Below are 19823 nucleotides of genomic sequence, written 5' to 3'. Positions count from 1 at the left end.
TCAGATCATCCACACACACGATTCAACCATAGCATGTGACAGGACATGTTCCCATTAACTGTTGATACTGTTTATTACTTTTCTGAGCGCATTCTATCTTTGAAAGTGATGAGAATTTCACAATTCCAATACCAAATATATTTCATTTTGCGTGATCGTCAACTGATGCTTTATGTAACAGTGCTGTATGCACAGTTAAACTATGTCTTAGTTTCACAAATAGGAGAAAAAAACTTGCAATTTAAAGATAATTTTGCTGTCTGCTCATGCAGGAGAGTTAAACATTTCTTTATGAGTTTATTTGTATTTCCTGAATAATAAACAACAATGAACAGATTCCATAATTTTCATGAATAAGTTATCTTTTCAAAATAATAAATGAATCATATATCGATTAATAATGATCAGATATCCCATTTATGATCATATTAAATTCAGGAAAGCAACAAATTTTAGAAACTACACCATGTAAATTTTGGGGGGCATGTTTGATAAATGAACAAACAATCACTATTTTTTGCTGATCAACTGATTAGGTAACATAACATTTATGATGCTGTTGAACTATATTTAGCCTATCCTCTGTTTAAAATGGGTGGAACAAATTAATAAAAAGTATACATTTTCACAGATTTTTAATTAGTCTATAGGCCAGTAATTTAAAGGGAAAAAATAATCCCTTTAAATTACCCATCTAACATCTTCACACGTTGTTGCCTCAGATAAGATATAGACGAGTGAGTCAGACATGAAACATGACCTTTTATTGCAAGTGAAATATTATATTTCATTGAAAAAAAATCTGATTAACAAAGCAAAACCATACAGAATATGAGCAAAACACACGACTGACATTTGTGTTTATCTGCCGCTTGCCTCTCAACCAAACTAGGACGGATCCCGGCAGGAGCTGGCTCCCATTTGTCCGTTACACCTGTCAATCATTCACAGCGCCCGCCCCCCTACCGGTAGCAAGTTCCTGCTGCATCGCGGACACAAGCCGGACACTGGACAATTAAACGCAACAAGTACGTTCATTTGTGTCACACCTTTGTTTTCGTGTGAAGATGTTGTGATATTGTTCCCCTAACCAAACTGTGACGGGGCCCGCAAGAGAAATTAAATGTAGCAGGAGGAGGAAGTGAAGAGCAGGTGCAATGTGTCCCGCGAGGTTCGACAAATGTGATGTTTACGTCGCGGCTTGCTCCATTATGTCGCGGTTTGAGAGGGACACGCGTCTCTGCGATACGAGTCCTCTGGTTGCTAGTGACGACCGTCGGACAGGAGCGGGTAGAGGTCGGTGTCAATGAGGACTGGACTGTTGCTGCTCTCACCTGTCGTCGTGATGTGGACGTGGGACACGGGCCCCCCTCCCCTCCCGTCCCCCCCCAGGCAGATTTAAGCTAACTGGTGCTACTCAATGTGGTTTCTTCAGTGTTCATCATGTCGACACTGTCGTGCGTCCGTTTCAAATGGTCTCGTCTGCTTCACGTCGCCACGACTCAACGTCGTTGTCATTGAAGAGACTCACGTTTTTGCTGGAAACTCATATCGGACAGTAATATTTAGAGCCCGACCGATATTTTAAGGGCCCGACCGATATTACCTGGCCAGCTGATCGGAGGCTTTTAAAAGTGCATTTGTGTAAAAATTTGATGCAAAAATAAATGTTTGTTATAAGTTCAATGTAATTTGGTTGTATTTGTATTTTCTATTTATAGTTATTTATGATAAAGTTCACGGTTAAACTCAAATATCAAGCCTAAATTACATGTCTTTGTCATAAAGATGTGATAATGACATTTAAGGAATCATTGACCGATTAAGAAATATATAAATCGGCCGATGTTGCGGTATCCCGAATCTATTTCTATTTTTACCCGCCACTGGTAGCAGCTTTGGCTTACTTTTACAGTCACATGCTGTTATTTATTTTATTTTTTGAGTTATGAGGAACTGTGTTCATATCATGAGAACAGAAACATGCAAACATAATTTGAATTGTCCCTTCCATGCAGAATTACCTGACATTTCCCCCACAATGGCATCCTGCTCATCTGTTGGAGATAATCAGCTGCAGAGGATAATCAGAGATCTGCATGGTAATCAAGCTGTACACGCATACACAACATATGTGTTGCAGTACACCGTGTTGCAGAAAGTGTGACATGTTTTTATGTTCCACAATCTAAAAAAAACCAAGCAAAAAAAAAGGGGGGTGGGGGGTTGGAAGTAACTAAATAAGTGAACATTCTGCAATTTTTTGCCTTTTGTGTGCACACAGGAATTTAAGTAGGTATTTTTGTGCGTATGTGTTGATAACACTATCACTGTTTTGTGTAGATGCTGTGTCGCAGTTAAGTAAAGAACACAGGGAGTGCGGTGAACCCATAACTGATGACAGCGCCAACCTGCACAAGTTCTTCTATAAACTAGAATATCTGCTACAGGTAGGGTACCTAAACACCAACTAACATTTTTTTATTATTTAAAAAAAATCTGCCTCTTACCTTGTTGATCGATTGATTAATCGACTGGCCTATAAAATTAAAGGAATCTGTCAGAGCCCATGTTGTTGTCTTTGCTCCAAAAAACTGTTCAAATATATTCAGACTACCAAGCAAGTAAGAAAAGGAGGAAATGTTAAAATTTAAGATGATTTTTGCTCTTTCCATGAAAAATTAGTTACGATATTAATCGATCCACCCAGATTATTTATTGACACATTATTTTATTTTATTAAAACATTAATAATTTAATTAGTTTGTTTGGATGATGCAGTGGGATGATTTGCTCATCAGATTCTCTGGACCAGTGGTTTCTTGCTGGAGGTAAATCTAAAGGGTTGTGAGATGATTAATAAATTAGAAAATAAGAAGAAATAACATTTAATTTTTTTTACCTTTTATCCAATGTTTGCTTGTTATACTTGAAGTAGAACTAATGAAAGGGCCAACACTCTTGTTGACCCCAGCCGCCTTGGCTTGGTTATTTAAGAAGTCTTTTCTGTATGATCTGGGTCAGACCTCTGAACCATACCATGGTGAAGAAGCTCTGAACAAGCTGAACAGACTCTGTTGTACTCTCGACTTTGTTCAATTAAATATGACTTGTAGACAAACTTGTTATATTTGAATGGTTTATTTGTCCATTTCTTGAGGAAATTAAGATTTCCGCCACAATAATAATAGTATGGAATGTCATTAATTTGGTTGGTTATGGTTCTTAGTAATAATCTGAAAATCCAAATTCACAATTACTGTCCACATTATTGTCCACATGAGTTCATTGCTATAATAAGACGTTGTGTGTTTCTTAGTTTGACCAGAAAGAGAAGACAACCTTTCTTGGCCAGAGGAAAGACTACTGGGATTATTTCTGCAACTGCCTGATTAAGATCAAGGGAGCTAATGATGGCATCCGTTTTGTTAAGTCTATCCCTGAGGTAATCTTCCTGTGCAACACTCACACACTGTCACACTCCTCTTTGTCGTCAGCCCTGCCATGGCATGCAACACACAGACATACGCACAAATGTGCAGTGACAGTGCAGCCATGTTAGTAATCCTATGGTCAGCCAGATCTCAGTGCTGCTAGTTCACTTGCTGCCTCACACACTCCTGTAGCACCTTTTCTGTTTCTTCCTCACCTTCTGTCCTGAGGATTTCCAGTGGTGAGCTTCATACTCAACTAACTGTCCTAGTTTGTACTTGATTTAATTTGTAGCTTTTTAGATATTCTTTGGGCCTAATATTTTATTTTGTTTTTGCTTAAAAACTTTCAAAGTGTACACAAATGAATTTCAAATTAAATGTTTTTATTAAGTTTGGGATATATATTGCATATATAAGCTCTTTTGTTCTCCAATAGTGCTGCAACTAACAATTATTTTCTTTGTCAATAAATATTGTGATTACTTACTTTATTATATCCATGAAATAGCCTGATTTGTGGGGCACACTTGAAGATATTTGGTTTGTTATATTATTGTTATGAAATAGAGATGTAGCAATCCTTCTCATTTAAGAAGCTGGAACCAGTGATTTCTTTTTTTGGCTTTTGACATTGACTTTAAATATTTGACCATTCACTCCTATGTAATGACATCATGCCCATGCCATCAAATTTCAGTCGTCTGATTGGAAAACATGAAAAAATATTTCTCAACTGACCATAGAACAATTCAAATGTCAGTGTTTAGAGTACTTAATGAAGGCGAGATTCTTGTCGAATATTTATTTATTTTATATAATCTTTTATTACCAATCAAAGTATGGTATGTGGAATACCAGGCCAATATGGGTCCCTTCTAGATTTACTATGTTTGGAGTTGTTTTCTTTATTTTTTGCTTTTGACCGGATCTTTCTCTCTTTCTGCTGCCCTTTCCCTCTCTCCCGTCTCTTCATCTCTCCATTCCTGAGCTTTACACTCTGTCCCTTACCCATGTCTGCTTTTTGTCTATGGAGGTAAACAAACAGTTACGGTTTACAAGTTTGTCCCGTCTCTAGTGCGTCACCCAACAAACGTAACGTGAGGGTTTGTTGTGGGGAGTGAGTCTCTCCTGGTTCCCTTGTTGGTTAGTCACAGACATAAGAGTCTCCAGCTGGTGTTAGATGTGAGTCTGTTGTCTTACCTAAAGCCGTCCATCTGTCAATGTGTTCGAGAGTCAGGTCTGCATAGTGTCTACGCCGTGATGACCGTTTAGCGTCTGAAATGTTTTTGTGCCGGGACCCATTTTAACAAAATACAGCCTCTCCAGGGTTATTTTAAAACTAAAGCCTGAATGCGTCTGCGTAGCGGAGCTGTACACCACACAGACCAGGAGCAAACCAACTTCAATTGTCAATGAGCCTTTAGACTGTTTGTTTAATGAATTTGTAAAAATGTCCTTCCAGAGGACGATACAGTGAACCCACAGTAGAGTGAAACATCTGTAGGTTCATTTTTTTCAATATTCTGTCATCCTACTAATCAAATAATTCTGTATTCTCTTGTTTTATATCAATGTAAGCTCAATATATTTTGGTTTTCAATATTTACTGCGAAAAAATAAACACATAAGATGGTGACATGTTGGTCTCTGATGGACAGTTTTTGCTGTTTTGTGACATTTTATAGACTTAGTGGTAAATTGACCTGAGAAAGAAAATAATGGACCGATTAAGTGATATTGAAAATAGTTGTTATCTGCAACCTTATTAAAGACTAAAGTGAATAATTTTGTGCGTCCTCAGTTGAAGACGTCGCTGGGGAAAGGACGGGCCTTCATCCGCTACTCACTCGTTCACCAACGTCTCGCAGACACGCTGCAGCAGTGTCTTATTAACCAGAAGGTCACAAGGTCAGAGGACACTTATGTAGGCACACACATTTTGTGTATTTTTCCATGTTTCCAAGTAGACAAGATGAGTCATGATTTTTCACAACACTGACAACGGTGTGGTGACATCTTTTTCCAAGAAGAAGAACTTAATATCTCAGTTCTGTCTTAACAGGAAAAAAAACAAACATACAGTGAACCGTAGACGCCTACAAACGCCTCTCACTTCCTTTATTAATCAAACCAAATGTTTGTTTCGGTTTTGTTTTATTTGAAATATTTAAACAGAATGCTTGTTTAACCATTGATATTTATACATCGATAAAGTGCTGGGCAAAGTGGGAGGTTAAGTTTATTTACTGTTGTACAGACGGTTTGGTGAGAAAGTCATAATAAACATATCATCTTCTGCTCCGTTCTATTCATAAATATGAAGCTACAGCTAGCAGGTGGTTAGCATAGTCTAGCTAGCTAATCTGGTGTGGCAGCACTTGCTGTACAGGCTAACAATTAGCGAACCAACTCTTAGCCTACTTAGCCAACCAACCTGTCATACTTCTCCCTGTAAGGGATTTTTAATTAACAAACCTAATTTTGCCCTAATATTATCTAAACTTAACATAAACCACATGGTTTGAGCATTAAGGGCATGGCTATACAAAATCTATAAACATTGTTTTGTATTTGAGAAAACGTGTGATTGTTTTTTATGTTTTTTGTTCACATTTTTTCCACTTCAGTGACTGGTACTATGCCAGGAGTCCATTCCTCAAGTGTCACCTTACTGCTGACATAATCAACCATCTTTATGAGCTCAACCAGATCCAATTTGACGTGGCGGCCAGAGGTTACGACCTTGATGCGGATTGGCCAGCCTTCGCAAGGTAACAAATACTAACAGTCTGTTTACAATCGGCAGTTTTCTTCCTTTGGTTCAGTGGAAACATACAAGTGTTTTTGGATGTTGCATTTATGGTTGGTGCTTTGTTGCGACAAGGGCACTTGATTAATGAATGAAAGGTTATAGATCTTACTGGGGATGGAAATAATTAGCAAATTGTTCTGAGAAGGACCTAAATTGGGACACTGTAATAACACACTCAATTAGTGCATATGTATATGGTGCAGTATTGCGTAGTTCAGAAAGTGAAGAAACACTTAATTATCTGATCATTCTGCACATTCACAACTCTTTTTTTGCTTGAAGGTGCTTAAATCTATGTGTAAGACAACGTGGGTGCTGACAATGTGTGAACGTTAAACGCCATTGCTCACATGCCCAAGTCAACACTTTTGACGAAATCTTTCACTTCCTTGTCATCAATTTGCTTCCACTCTACAGGCAATGGCCACAATCTTTTAAAATAATAATTTGTTTTATGGGATCACATTATGAGTATTATCTAAATTCGGCTGTATAGTGCAGTTCAGCGGCACCTAAAACAACATAAACTGGGTTGAATACCTGTCGACATTTCTCACAATACTTAGCAGTTAATTTAAGGAAGTTTCTCTGGAAATAAAACCCACAACTTACTGTGTCAACGCCACCCAATTACATTCTCTAACTGTTGCATAATTCCTGTTTCTTGTCTAAAAACTCAATTATTGTGTGTCTTCTTGGTAGTGTGCTTGAACAAATTACATAATTCTTTCGAGGAAAGTTGCCTGGAAAATATTAATAAATTAGGGGACCTTGTCAATTCTATAAACTTAAGTTCCTCTTTTTGGAGGGGGAGGTTGTTTTTTTTGTTGTTGTTGTTTTTTCCAATTAGCTGATGTCATGTTTGTTTGTAGTGTAAAATTATCTTATTATTTTGTTATCTCATTGTGCTAAAGGCGAACATTAGGCACAGCCTCACCCTTCCTGTGGAAGCCTCCTAGTCGCTGCTCCAGCATCAACAGTTTGGTTAGCAGCTATTCACAATCACAGGTACATGCACATAATATATATAGTGTTAAACTTGCAGCAAATGATGTATTATGTTGATATTTGAAGGAAAATAAGTAAATGTAACCTTTGCAGCAAACAGATAATTTGAGAGATGTTAATCCACTGTTTCTTTTTATTTCATGAACTTTGAAGATAAAAATAAGAAACAGTTATGTGCAAAAGTTTGTGCAGCATGCTACTTTTAAATCAATGAGAACTTCATTAACTCATTAGAGCTTAATTAACTCATTAGGACTTGTATGTCAGGTGAAGATTTGTCATTAGGAAATTTCAGCTGTTGATATATCCAGAGCTGATAAATTATCTTACTCTACAGACATTGTGGTAATACTTAACAACCATGGGATCCTCTAAGCAACTGACTGAGTATCTAAAAATAAAGCTCATCGATGCCCTCAAAGCAGGGGAGGATATATAAAGAAATTAAATCACTTCCAGATTGAAATTTCTACTCTTTAATGTCATACAAAATTAGCAGTGGAACTGTAGGAATAAGGAAAAGATCTGGAGGACCAGGAACATTTTTCGATTACTGCAAGTCTGCTGGATGGGAACACAAAGCAAACCCCTAGACAGACTTCTACAGCAAGACAATCATCCTAAGCAGACCTTGATGTCCATAAACTACTACAAGAGTGCAAGACGGGCTATAAATAACCCGAGAGGCAGGGGTAGCTCCTTGACAGGTCACCAGTATCCCATGGCCGAGGCAATTCCTAAATCAAGAATAGAAAGACCATGAACTAAGAAAGCTATTTGGAGTTATTCTGTTCAGTTATTCTTACTGGCTTGTAAAGAGTCTACATTCACCACAATTATCGTAAAGTTCATGAACTTGATATAGTTCATTAACATTTGAACAAAACTACATTTTTAATGGCCTTTTGCTGCAGGGCTTGTATCTACTTATCGTCACGTCAAAAAAAATATACAAAAATATTCACCTGTGCACACTTAAACATTTTCTTTTATTCATTTTGACTGTTTGAAGCATCTGACCACAGCTCTCTTGTTCCATCCACTGGCCAGGCACAGGACTTTCTTCCAGCCCAAGACCTGAGTCACAGTCTCCTTGGTGAACTGGGAGAACTGGGGGAACCCTCTCCTTGCAGCATTGCCGAGAATCTCCGCTTTGAGCTAGACCAGTCCGAGCTCAGAAAGCAGGCGCTTCTGGTGCAGGTTCAGGAGTTGAGCAGAGAAGCTGCTGAGCTCAAAGATGTGGTTGAAGACCTCCAAGGAGAGCTGGGGGCTCAGAAGTTGACTGGCCACTTGGTATCAGGTGAAGCCCAGAGTCAACAAGAAGTTGGTAATCAGGAGAGAACAAATCACCTCCACACCTGTAGGGAAGCAATAAAAAGTGAACACAAAGACAGACTTGCAGCTGCTGAGAACAAAAACATGGAGCTTCTCTCTAAATTGGATGAAGCACTCAAAGAAAAGGGCCAACAAACAGCAAGCTACTGTGACTCAGCCTGGAAAATCCAGGAACTCCAGGATAAGCTCAAGAGAACAGAGGAGGAAAGGCTGGAAGCAAAGAGGGAGGCTGAAGACAGGGCCAGGCACTGTGAGCGTCTAGCACAGGAACTCAAACTCAGGGAGGAAGAGTTGAGAAGCAGGGAGGAGAAGCTAGCTGAAGTGAAAGCTGGAGCCCATGATGAACAAGAGGAGGCACTCAGGCGGTTGGAGGAGCTCCAAGGGGTTGTCGGTCGAATTCAAGGGGCTTTGAGTTTGAAAGAGAAGGAGACGGGGAACTTGAGAGCTCAGCTTCAGGATCTACAAGCATCACTGGAGTGCAGAGAGCGACATGCAGAGGACCTAAGGAAAAGGCTGCAGGAAGAGAGGGAAGAGGAAGAGCAGAGGTGTAGTAGCCAGAATGAGGAACTCGAGAACTTGATCCTGGATTTAAGAAAAACTATAAAAAACAGAGAGAAAGAGTTTGCTGTTAGTTCAGAGCGAATAAACCACTTAGAAGAGCAGGTGGAAAAGTTAAATGTAGAGAAAGAAAGTCTGAGCTCTAGACTTACTGATAATGAAGTCTCCTTTGACCAAACGGAGGACATTGATGACTACAAAACTAAATGCAGCAATATCATGGAAATGAACACTAAGCTTCTTCAAACAGTAAAGCAGAGTGAGGATAATGTTAAAGAGCTAACAGAGAGCAGGACAGCCCTGTTAGATCAGCTAGCTTCTTTGAGGGCTTCAGAGAGGCACTTGAAAGGTAGATTAGAGGCTGCAAACATGTGTGTGGAGGCGCGGGAGAAGAAGCTTCTAGATGAAAACCTGCATTTTGAAGTGACTGTTCAGAAGGCACTTGTCCATAAGGAAGCATCGGACACTCAATTAAAGAAGCTAGAGCACGAGAACAGGGACCTTCTTGAGGTTCAGTCATTGTCGAGGAAACAGTTAGCAAGAACTCAGAAGGAGTTGGACTCTCTCACCACCAAAGCAGCAAAGTTGGACAAGAACCTCACGGTGTCCCAAAGAAGTCAATCAGAGTTACTTGAAAAACTACAGGAAACTGAGGCAAAGCTAAGAGACCAGATTGTTCAATGTGGGCTTCTGCAGGCTCGAGCAGACGAACTGGAGAGCGGGACCGGAGAGCTGCATGATGAAAAAGGAGCTGCAGAGAGTAATGAGAAAATGCAGAAGCTTCGTGATGAGCAGAGTTCCTCAATGGAAGCCAAACAGGGCCCGTTCAGGCTGGTGATAGCTGAAGCTCAACTGGAGCTCAACCTGAGGGAGGTGCACCGGCTCCGGGACGAGGTGGTGGAGCTCAGGGCTCAGCTTCTAGCAGGAACCGAGGAGAGAATAAAAGTCCAGGCCTTGCAGGAGGTGACGGAGGCCTCCAGAGAGGACCTCCGTGTTTTAGCAGAACAACTGAAGGCCCAGGTGGAGGAGCTAAACCGCCGGCACGTGGACGAGATTCTTCGTTCTCGGGAGCGAGAGGAGGCTCTTCTCCGCGAGCGAGACGGTGAGGCTCAGGCTCGAGCAGGTCTGGCTGCAGATGTGACTGCTTCCAGAGAGGAACTGAATAGACTGAAGCTGCGATATGATGCCTCGTGTCTGGAGAACAGTGAATCCAGGGAGGCGCTCCATAGAGCCAACACTGAAACTGCTGAGCTCGGTGTGCATGTTTGTATGCTAACCGCTGAGAATGAGGAGGCCCGCCTGCGCTGGGAAGGCCTGTCAATGAGGCTGCAGGAGCTGGAGGACGAGGAATCTCAGGAAGCTGAGAGGCTGAAAAGCTGCATAGAGGAGTTACGGCAAAAGAACCAGCAACTCCTCAATCAGCTCAATAGTGAAGAGGATCATTTGGCAACCAAGCAGGAGCTGCAGAAGCTACGCAAGGCCCAACGGGAGGCTGAATCTCTGCAGGAGACGAACGGGGAGGAGATCCAGGCTCTGCGCTTCCAGCTCAGTAGCCAAGCCATCAGCTATGGAAGCCAGCTCCAGGTCAGATACTAATCGGTCAACTATATATATATATCTTATATGTTTTTTTGGTGTCAGTTAATTTCTTAAACGTCCATGACAATGACAAACTTGGTTTTTAGTAGTGTATAAGAGATTTTTCTTGGAAAAAGTGGGTTTGTTGGTGATGTATACAGGAAATTGGCTCTTTTACAAGAGTGCATCAATGCACACATCTGCTTCAGTGTCATATTTTTTTCCATTTTTGCCCACTCATCTGTTTGGTTAACTTGTGATTTTTCTCATCCAGAGCATGAACCAAGAGTTACAGGAAGTGAAATTACAGCTGACGACTGAGCAGGAGAAATTGGTTAATTTGGAGAACCAACTACAAGAGCTAAAGGTCAAAGGATAACCTGCACTTTACAAAGTTTTATTCCACAGTGTACTGATGAAAAGGCACTTTTTACATACAGTTTTACATTCACTGGTAACCCTCAATTACTCAAGCTGCCAAAAGCAAGTTTTAAATTCTTCTCAAAGTAGTGATTTTACTGCACATCCAAGGTGGTTTTGGACATGGAAATGAAACCATGCTAAAGCACTGGGATATGAAGCCTCCAACAAAGTGCATTTATCTTAATGTATATTTGTGTGTCTTGATAAGACACGTGTGATTGACAAATGAAAACGCAAATTTGGAAATGAAACATTGTGTATTTTTAATGTAAGTAATCAAAATGTTATGGTCACAAGCATAACTCACAAGGAGCCAGAAATAATTTGTCACTCTGCTGTGCTGATTGCAGGCTGAGAATCGGAGATATTGCCAACAGATTGAGGAGAAAAACATCCAGATGGCCGCGTCTGAAAATCTCATCCAGCATAAAGACGACGAGATAATCCATCTGAAAGGGAATTTATCAAGGTGAGATACTGTATTCATAATCACACATTCTGGACCAAATTAAAGCTCCATGAAATGAAATGTTTCCAATGTTGGGTGTTTAGATCAAAACATTTGATTTTGTTTTTTGTTTTGTTTTTTTCGAGGAAACTGGCATTGTTGTTCTTGCGTGCAGGTCTGAGCTCGGTCTCGAAGCAGCTCAGCGGGCCTGTCAAGAGATGAGTGAAAATCTACAGAGAGTCACACAGGACAAACAGAGCTTTGATCTTAGGACGGCTGCTGAACTCGATGACCTCTACCGCACCAAAATCAATTTAGAGGAAAGACTGATAGAACTCATCAGGTATAAACATACTTGATATAACCTCAGATGAATTCACTCTGATAAACATGTATAATCTACTCTGTACACTGTAATGTGTATATATTGCGGCTATTTAAATATGTGCGTTTTGCTCGCTGCAGGGAGAAAGATGCACTTTGGCAGAAGTCGGATGCCTTGGAGTTTGAGCAGAAACTGCGGGATGAGGAGACAGAGAAGGACGTGAACCATTGTCTGGGATGTCACAGTCAGTTCAGCTGGTGGCTCCGCAAATACAACTGCAGGTCAGATGGTCCTCTGTATTATATCACAGACGTCACCACGACAACCAATAAAATCGGTGCTTCGGCTTTCAAAACAGTAGTTAAATAACTTTTTTATCCTCTGAAACTGCACTGCAGTTTGTGTATATATATACATATATATATATGTACACATATGTGTAGTGCATGTATCCTGCATATACATTTGTGCTAAACATTTAACCCACAAGTCAGAAGTAAATTAATTAATTAATCAGTGCATTGCTGTCACCATAATGCGGTTCTTCCTTGCCATTGCTTATGATACAAGAGTCACTCTGGTCCGGTGACGATTTTGTTTATGCATTTCACTTCTCAATTTGACTTTAACACAATCGGGAAGTCAAACATCTCCCACAGCCGACTGAATGCTATCCATCAAAACTCCATATTCAGGAACTGTGGTGCCCACCGAGCTTGTTTACCTCGACGCCATGTGATGGATTTCTCTAAGATTTGAAGATGAACCATTTAACATTTGTCTGTCACCAGTTCTTTTTACTGTCCAGTTCATGGGACATTTAGGTTTGAAAGGTTTGACTGCATGTGAGAATTTACAGAATTTACATATTTTTCACATGCGGTAGAAGTAAGGCAGAAGTTTGTGGGTTAGCCTTCTTTAGTTTTTAGAAAAAAAGCGTAATCGATGTCCATCTCAGTGCATCACTTCATCCTATGAAGACAGGCGATAATCTTCTTACAGTCGTTAGCCCTTAGTATCTCTGAAGGGACTTTCAAGTCATCATTATTGTTGACAAATTCAGAACTGTAAACTAAAATTAACTGTACTCTACTGTTGTAACTTGCAAATTTATATATTGTCTTTTTGATGTGTAAAAACAGAAAACTGGGGGACTGAAGCTTTACTTACTCACACACAAATTAATCCCCTCTATGTTATTTCACTATGAAATAATGAGCCATTTTGCTCAGGTCTCTCCATCACGTTGTGTCTGCTGTTCTTCTAGACTGTGTGGGCGTCCCTTCTGCTACTACTGCTGCAGCAACACAGTGAGCACCCAACAGGGCGGCAGCAGAGAGCGCTGCTGCAGGGACTGTTATAACCAGCACAGTGCAGTGGTGGAGCGCCACCCACAGGAGGAAGTGACTCACAGCACGCCGGGGACTCCGTTCAGCCGCTTGCTGCAGGCTGGGAGAGTTGTGACCACTGTGTCAGGTAACAAAGCACAAACACACATTTACACACACACACACACTCACTGGCCTGTTAAATAATGAGGTTATCAGGAAGGTATTTAATTTGATTCAGAACACATTTGTTTTGGTGATGGGATGCACTGAACAATAAGAGTGCAATGAAAATGATTTTTTAAACATAGAGATGTTGTTTATTTTCCAGGAGTGGATGAGGATGACAAACAGGAAGATGGCGTTTTCGACATCATCACTGAAGAAGAAGTGAGCGGCGTCAGTGACTCCCTCTCTTTTGTCACTGCCTGTTCTCCTGTACATGGACAGCAGGGGGCAGCACAGCTGTAAGTATCTTGCTGTGCAGTCACTGACACTGGAATTGAGATGGAGGCAGTGATAGAGATCATAAACCACAACGTGACAAAATAAACATCAACAGATCTGATTCAACACGTGCCACCTTCTATTCCGTCAGCTCCAGTTTTTATTCTGGGCAATAACAGTCAGAAAACCAGAGATAATTGCAGCAGGGAGAAGAAATTCAGCAGAAATTATCCTTCAACTAATTAAACAATATAGTGTAATTGTATTTTCTTGTCAGCTATCATAGTTTTCAGCTTAATTTTTTATATTCCTATAGAAAGAACTTCAAACACAGGCACTCATTTGCACTTTAGTATTCCCTGTTCAAACGCACAATACAAATGTTGATTTTTATGTGTACAGTGAGAGACAAATTCTTCATTACCTTGCAATGGACAGCAAAGATTTTTTTTTTCGGAAAAAAAGTTTTAGAGGTTCCTTTCTTGGCAATAATCATCAGAAAATACTTAAATGTGAAAATTATTCTCCACAGACTGAGAAATAGAAAATTACGTATAATATCCATCACTTATTTCTAGAAGCAGCAGTGCCAGTGCAGGAGACATCACATCAGAGGATACTGAGGACCTCGGTGCTTCTGTACAGGATTCAGAGATTTGCCTCCTGAAGTCGGGAGAACTCACGTGAGTTTCATCACATGCAGTGAAAGTTACACTGGAAAACTGTGAATGCAGCTGTTTTGTGTTGACTTATTGATCACAAGTTATATATTGTTCAGAGGAAGTTTCTCAATAATTTCCCCTGGAGAGAAGTTTAAGCTAAGTCCAAAAAAAACTGGGAAGTGAAACTTGAAACTGACTTTTGTGTTGCATGAACAGCTTCCCTAAACCTTACCTGGGTTATATTGTGGGACCTCTGTTCCTATAGAAACTAGGAACAATTTAGTAGCACTCTGGGTAATGGAGGAACCAGGTTTTGTCTAGGAAGCAGTATGTGTAAAATAAAAAAAATCCATTCTCCATTTTGTCCTTTTTGAAGAAAATGATAGAAGTATTTGTCAGCTGCAGCTCTTTAACCTTGTGAACTTTCCTGTGTAAAATGATAGAAGTATTTGTCAGCTGCAGCTCTTTAACCTTGTGAACTTTCCTGTGTCCTGTTTTTTTCCCCCAGTCTCTCTGTCCACTTCACGATCGATGATATCTCAGCGTTTGGGGATAGCTCCCAAGAGCTTTTCATTAAATCCAGCTGTTACAGCACCATCCCCATCACCATGAGCAGCCCCGGTCCCACTGTTACCTGGACGTTCACCTCTGAGCCCAAGAGCATCGCCTTCAGCGTGGTCTACAGGGAGAGCACGGAGACACCGCTGGAGCAGGCCAAGGTGAGACACTGGCAATGTGCATGAAGGGAAAATGCAAACACCATGCCATCTTTAGTGATGGGCTCTGGATGCTGGTTCCTTTCTGGATCTCGTTCTCAGATTTCAGATTTCTTAAGCTGTGCAACCAATGAATCCCTTCACAAGTCTTTTGCTTCTCTCTTACACTACAGACATATGCAAAGAAAATAAATAAACACATGCTAACAAGACTGACCGTCTTAGCATTGAAGGGGTCGCCATTGTCCACCGAATATATCACCTGAAAAGATTTGATAAGGGATTCAAAACTGGATACAGATTTGATATAGTGCTGCCGACTCCCATCCCTACTGCCTCTTTCCACCCCCCCCCCCCCCCCCCCCCCCCCCCCCCCCCTTCAGATTCATCCCTAATGTATGCAGATATATTTCTCTGCCATGACCATAAATGTCAAACCTGATTTCTGTCCTTTGCTCTGCGCAGGTTTTGATCCCACTGACTCGCTGTAACTCCCACAAAGAGACAATCCAGGGGGAGCTGAAAGTCAGGAACCCCGGAGAATACACGCTCATCTTTGACAACTCCTTCTCCAGGTCAGTCACCCTGTCCTGTCATTCAGTCCCTTTCTCATGGGAGGTGTTTCACGTTTGTTAAAGGAGACATATTATGCTCATATTCAGGTTCATGATTTTGATTCGGGTTATTACTTGAAAAAGGTTTACATGCTCTAATGTGCAGTAAACACATCACTTTCCTCTTACTGTCCATTCCTGCAGCTCCTCCTTCCAGCCTCTGTCTGAAACACTTGGTTTTAGTTCCTTTCTTTAAGGTCAACTAATTCCAGCGCTGGTAGGAAGTGTCTGCCTCCTCCCCCGATTGACGTGGCTTTGTTTGGGGATGTACCAGACTAGCCGCTAGTTGTGCCTTATTCACTCCTGTAACATTGTGATCATGATGTTACGGGAACATCGATCGGGCTACTGACGAGGCGTTTCAGGAGCATTAGTGTTTTCTTTTAGGGAGAAGAGCTCCCTTTACCGGGCTTTTTATCTTTGCAGATCTTTGACATACACAGAAAACCTATATAACACACGAGATGAAAGGGAAAAACTGAAAAGGCATAATATGTCTCCTTTAAAAACCCCTGTTCCATCTTTAGCATAAACCACTTTTTTTCTGGCACACATGTCAAATCTTGACAGGAAGCGGCGAAAGCAAACCTTTCTGTCTTTCCTGTTAATCAGGTTCATCTCAAAGAAAGTTCTGTATCACCTGAGTCTCGACAGGCCCGTGGTCTACGATGGATCCGACCTCCTCTGAGCGGGACAGGAAGGAGCATGAACAGGTGTAAAACTGACTTTTGAAAACGTTTATTCAGGGTGTTTTAAGTCATGCGCATGATTTTCGAGGGAACTCGGTCAGAGTCACTGAAAGTGAACTGAACTGGCTTTGGCATTTGTTTGAAACGTCTCTCTCTCAGCTTGCTGCTTGCTGGTCAATTCTGATAAAGAGAAAGTCAAACAAAGGATAAAATCAATGGAGTAAAACAATGTGGTACTAGTGAATGTGAGCATGCACTGCCTTTTATAAAAATGCTTGACGTTGCTGTTTAAATGTGGCATTAAGGGCATCGAAATTCACTCGATAAATAAAGGTTTGTGGCTTATTTGAATGTGATGAAGACGCATATATATCAAAAGTTTGTGAACAGCTACAGATGAAGGTCATGTGGCAGCGTTTTGCTGCATCCTTGATGAAAGTAAAGCTGCAGTTTTTTGCTTCAACTTGAGGTCAATTTGTTTGATAAATTAAGTTTTGTGACCGTTGTTTAAATATGAATATTGTTCCTTTTGCACACTGACTAATCAGTATTCCTGCAAAATCAATACATTTAAAGAAAAATAACTGGACAGGAATTTTTGTTTTTGACTTATCCTGAGAATTAGTCAAATCAAGATATTTTATCACCATGATGCTAAAATTCAATATGAAATTTCCATACAGCTATAAGTTAATACTGCTCAATGATTGGCACTGTGGTTTAAGGCAGAGTTATGAACCACGGTATAAACAAATATATATTGTGCATGAGGCATGACTGCAAACAGAGTTGATTGATGTTTGTAGCCCATATACCCCCTTCCTCTGTAGATTGGGCCCTGAGTTCTGAGTAATCTTGATGAACTGTACAGGCCAGGGTTCCTCTTATTTACTTTATATAGCCTGAGTCGCTAGAGCCCTACTAAATGCAATACAGCAAATAATGCACACTAACCCTTTACTCCAGTATGCAAGCACCTCCAGCACAGTCAGGTGAATGTAGGGTTTAACTCTTGAATAATAGATTCACCCAGAAACAGTGTTAAGATTAAAATAAGTAATTCCTTATTTTAGTTACTAACCAAAAAATAAATCAAAAACACTAAAATGCTGAAAACTTCAATCTTATTGATGTTGTCTACTTTTGTTCCTCCAGCAAATGTTCAATTCACATCCCACTTTTAGAAAACCATAAGCACTGTTTATGTAAAGATATATTGAGTTTGAGGTTTTCTTTACTGACGATAGAGCCAATGCCAATATTGGGATGTAAAAGTTTTCAGATAGATAGATTTATGAAGCTTTTTATTTTACAGTTTAGCCACAGACTTTATTATGAATAACTATAAATTAAAATGAAAACACAAACACAACCAAATATATGTAGAACTTGATTTAAGAAAATAAACATATGTCAACGGTAGTAAAGTTTGTTTTAGATGCTTAAATCAGTAAGTAGAGAAAATCACTGCTTAACTAAATATATTCTACTCTCTTAAATGTACGATTGAACAAACCATTTCAAGTGACTGACTCTTGTGAGGGTTATTGGAGAAAACCGGTCTTCACACTATTTGTGTTAAAAATGTGCACAGTAATCTGTTCACACTCATTTCACATGTTTTCATGATTGTTGCCTTTTCAGCTGTCAGTGTGATTTGTTTTTCTTGCTTTGGAATCATGATGGCTGGAAGAACCAGCACATGATTTGGTTTTAATTGTTTTCACTAAGCAGGTTTTAAATCAGTGAAGGATTTCTGACAATTGCAGATGAAGAAATAGAAGGAAGTGGCTTCTATGCATGTGAACACTAAGAATGTGCACACGTGTCCCCAACGTAACCCTCAAAGGGTTTGAAAGAGGCAGCACATATCATATCACATATTTCAGTGCTTTCATTATTTAGTTTTTACTTTAAGCTCAATATGAATCATCAACAATGCTTTGACAGAGAGTGACGATTCTGCATTCCGCTTTGGGAGGATGTGATCATTTCATGAGATTCATAAAGCCCGTAGGTCACTAATCAATGTCTGTTACAATATTTAGTTTTATATACAGGATGGGAAGAGATGTTTGACTCTTGGTGTAGTTTTACTGTTGCTGTGTAATGTTCTGGATACGCTCTGCAGTGTCAGACAGAAGGATTTTAAACCTCAGCATACAGTCTTCAAATAATACAAATCCAAAAATCGGTTTTATACTTGGAAGTTGTCCAATGTGGACTTATTTGAAGAGTTAAATGTTGAAATTCACCTTTTTTCCAATCAGTAATCCTCTTTTGAGTGTCTTAGAACTGTTCATTTGATTTATACTGAATATAATTTCCAAAGTGTCTTCCAACATTTAAAAAAACATTTTATAACTTATATTTTGAACATGACTGACATGAGGGAGAATCTAAGAAATACAATTTTTATACATATATCGAAGTAAGAAGAGTGTTACGTTGCCAAATATATGGGGAAAACACTCTGTCTATTATTGTTCTTAAAAGGGAGTTTCTGTTTTGAAGACATTTCGACGTGACTGCCGTATAATGCACTTTTGAAAGGGCTTTGTGTCGGTCAGCATCTAATGAGCCTCCGTGCCAGTTGATGAATGGTTTTCTTTTCCTTTGTACTGTACGTAGAGAGTGTGTGTGTGAGTGTGTGTGACTGTAGTAGATGTTTATAGCTGGAGGGGAAGCAGCAGAGGGAAGCTGTGACTCTCTGACTTAACCTGTAAATGATTGTTGACAAAAGTTTTTATTGAAAGGTCATTTACATACTAAAGATTTATAATAGAATGGATTCGATTATGGATAAATAAATAAGGATTGTGTGAAACCTGCCTGTGTTTATTTAAATTTTTTATCTATATCAAATTTATCTTGTGATTCATTTTGGCATCATCAGATCATGCTGAAACAAATGAACACACCAAGATCCTTGTGCTTGTTTACACTGATTCCAGCGAGTCGGTTGTGTTGCCGTCCCCTGTGAGACTCAACATGCCATGCAGGTGTTCCAGAATCAGAGGCGTGACGTGTGACACGGCGGCATTGGCGTCCGTCCCGCTGTGCTCCGCCTGTCCCTTTTTACACAGACATTGATTTCGGCTCTGAGACTTAACTCTGCTGCGAGCAGGACACGATTGTCCTCCTTTCTGTGTCTCTTCGTACGGAGCATTGAGGCAGAATAAAGGCACAACATTCCCTCTTTGAACAGGTTGTGTTCACAGCACTACTGATGCTACGATGGTCACTTCTCGCGTTGTCTCTCTAGCCACACTATCAGCGTGGCGCCAAGTATCGCAGAGTCGGTAAGTCGGTTCATCACTTTGGTCCAGACCAGCGCAAAGTGCCTCAAGCCAGTATTCTCTGTAAGATTTAAGTCGTGAGTAGCTCCTCAGTCTTATTTGTCCATTTAGTTGTTGTTTTTTTGTCACTTTCCAATGTGATAACAT

General features: G+C 40.1%; 1 protein-coding gene and 1 long non-coding RNA gene across 3 annotated transcripts; one reads left to right on the top strand and one right to left on the bottom strand.

Annotated features, from left to right (window-relative positions):
- Positions 1-960: 960 nt before the first annotated feature.
- Positions 961-19204, top strand: fyco1b (FYVE and coiled-coil domain autophagy adaptor 1b). 2 transcript variants are annotated; one of them, XM_047332106.1, is made up of 18 exons: positions 961-1028; positions 2019-2102; positions 2344-2450; positions 3320-3445; positions 5236-5342; positions 6062-6205; positions 7161-7254; positions 8305-10731; positions 11000-11092; positions 11499-11617; positions 11772-11939; positions 12062-12202; positions 13189-13397; positions 13581-13716; positions 14275-14379; positions 14867-15077; positions 15540-15649; positions 16301-19204. In XM_047332106.1, exons 2-18 carry the CDS (start codon positions 2042-2044, stop codon positions 16374-16376), a joined length of 4434 nt encoding a protein of 1477 aa, XP_047188062.1. In that variant the 5' UTR covers positions 961-1028; positions 2019-2041; the 3' UTR covers positions 16377-19204. The 2 variants fall into 2 exon arrangements, with proteins under 2 accessions (XP_047188062.1, XP_047188061.1); XM_047332105.1 differs by lacking the exon at positions 961-1028 and adding an exon at positions 1047-1296.
- Positions 13544-14409, bottom strand: LOC118311144. Its single transcript, XR_004793913.2, has 2 exons — positions 14121-14409; positions 13544-13745 (listed from the first exon to the last, which is right to left on the bottom strand). It is a non-coding gene; the product is annotated as an uncharacterized LOC118311144 (long non-coding RNA).
- Positions 19205-19823: the final 619 nt, after the last annotated feature.

Source organism: Scophthalmus maximus, chromosome 5, assembly GCF_022379125.1.
Source record: "Scophthalmus maximus strain ysfricsl-2021 chromosome 5, ASM2237912v1, whole genome shotgun sequence".
Lineage (NCBI taxonomy): Eukaryota > Metazoa > Chordata > Actinopteri > Pleuronectiformes > Scophthalmidae > Scophthalmus > Scophthalmus maximus.
This window is presented reverse-complemented; position numbering and strand designations above follow the sequence as displayed.

Bases quoted from the DNA above. Each gene is read 5' to 3' on its own strand.
- fyco1b (XM_047332105.1), top strand. From the start codon at position 1,158: ATGTGTCCCGCGAGGTTCGACAAATGTGATGTTTACGTCGCGGCTTGC. The intron at 2,451-3,319 runs GTAGGGTACCTA...TGTGTTTCTTAG, and splicing joins AACTAGAATATCTGCTACAG to TTTGACCAGAAAGAGAAGAC. The intron at 6,206-7,160 runs GTAACAAATACT...ATTGTGCTAAAG, and splicing joins GATTGGCCAGCCTTCGCAAG to GCGAACATTAGGCACAGCCT.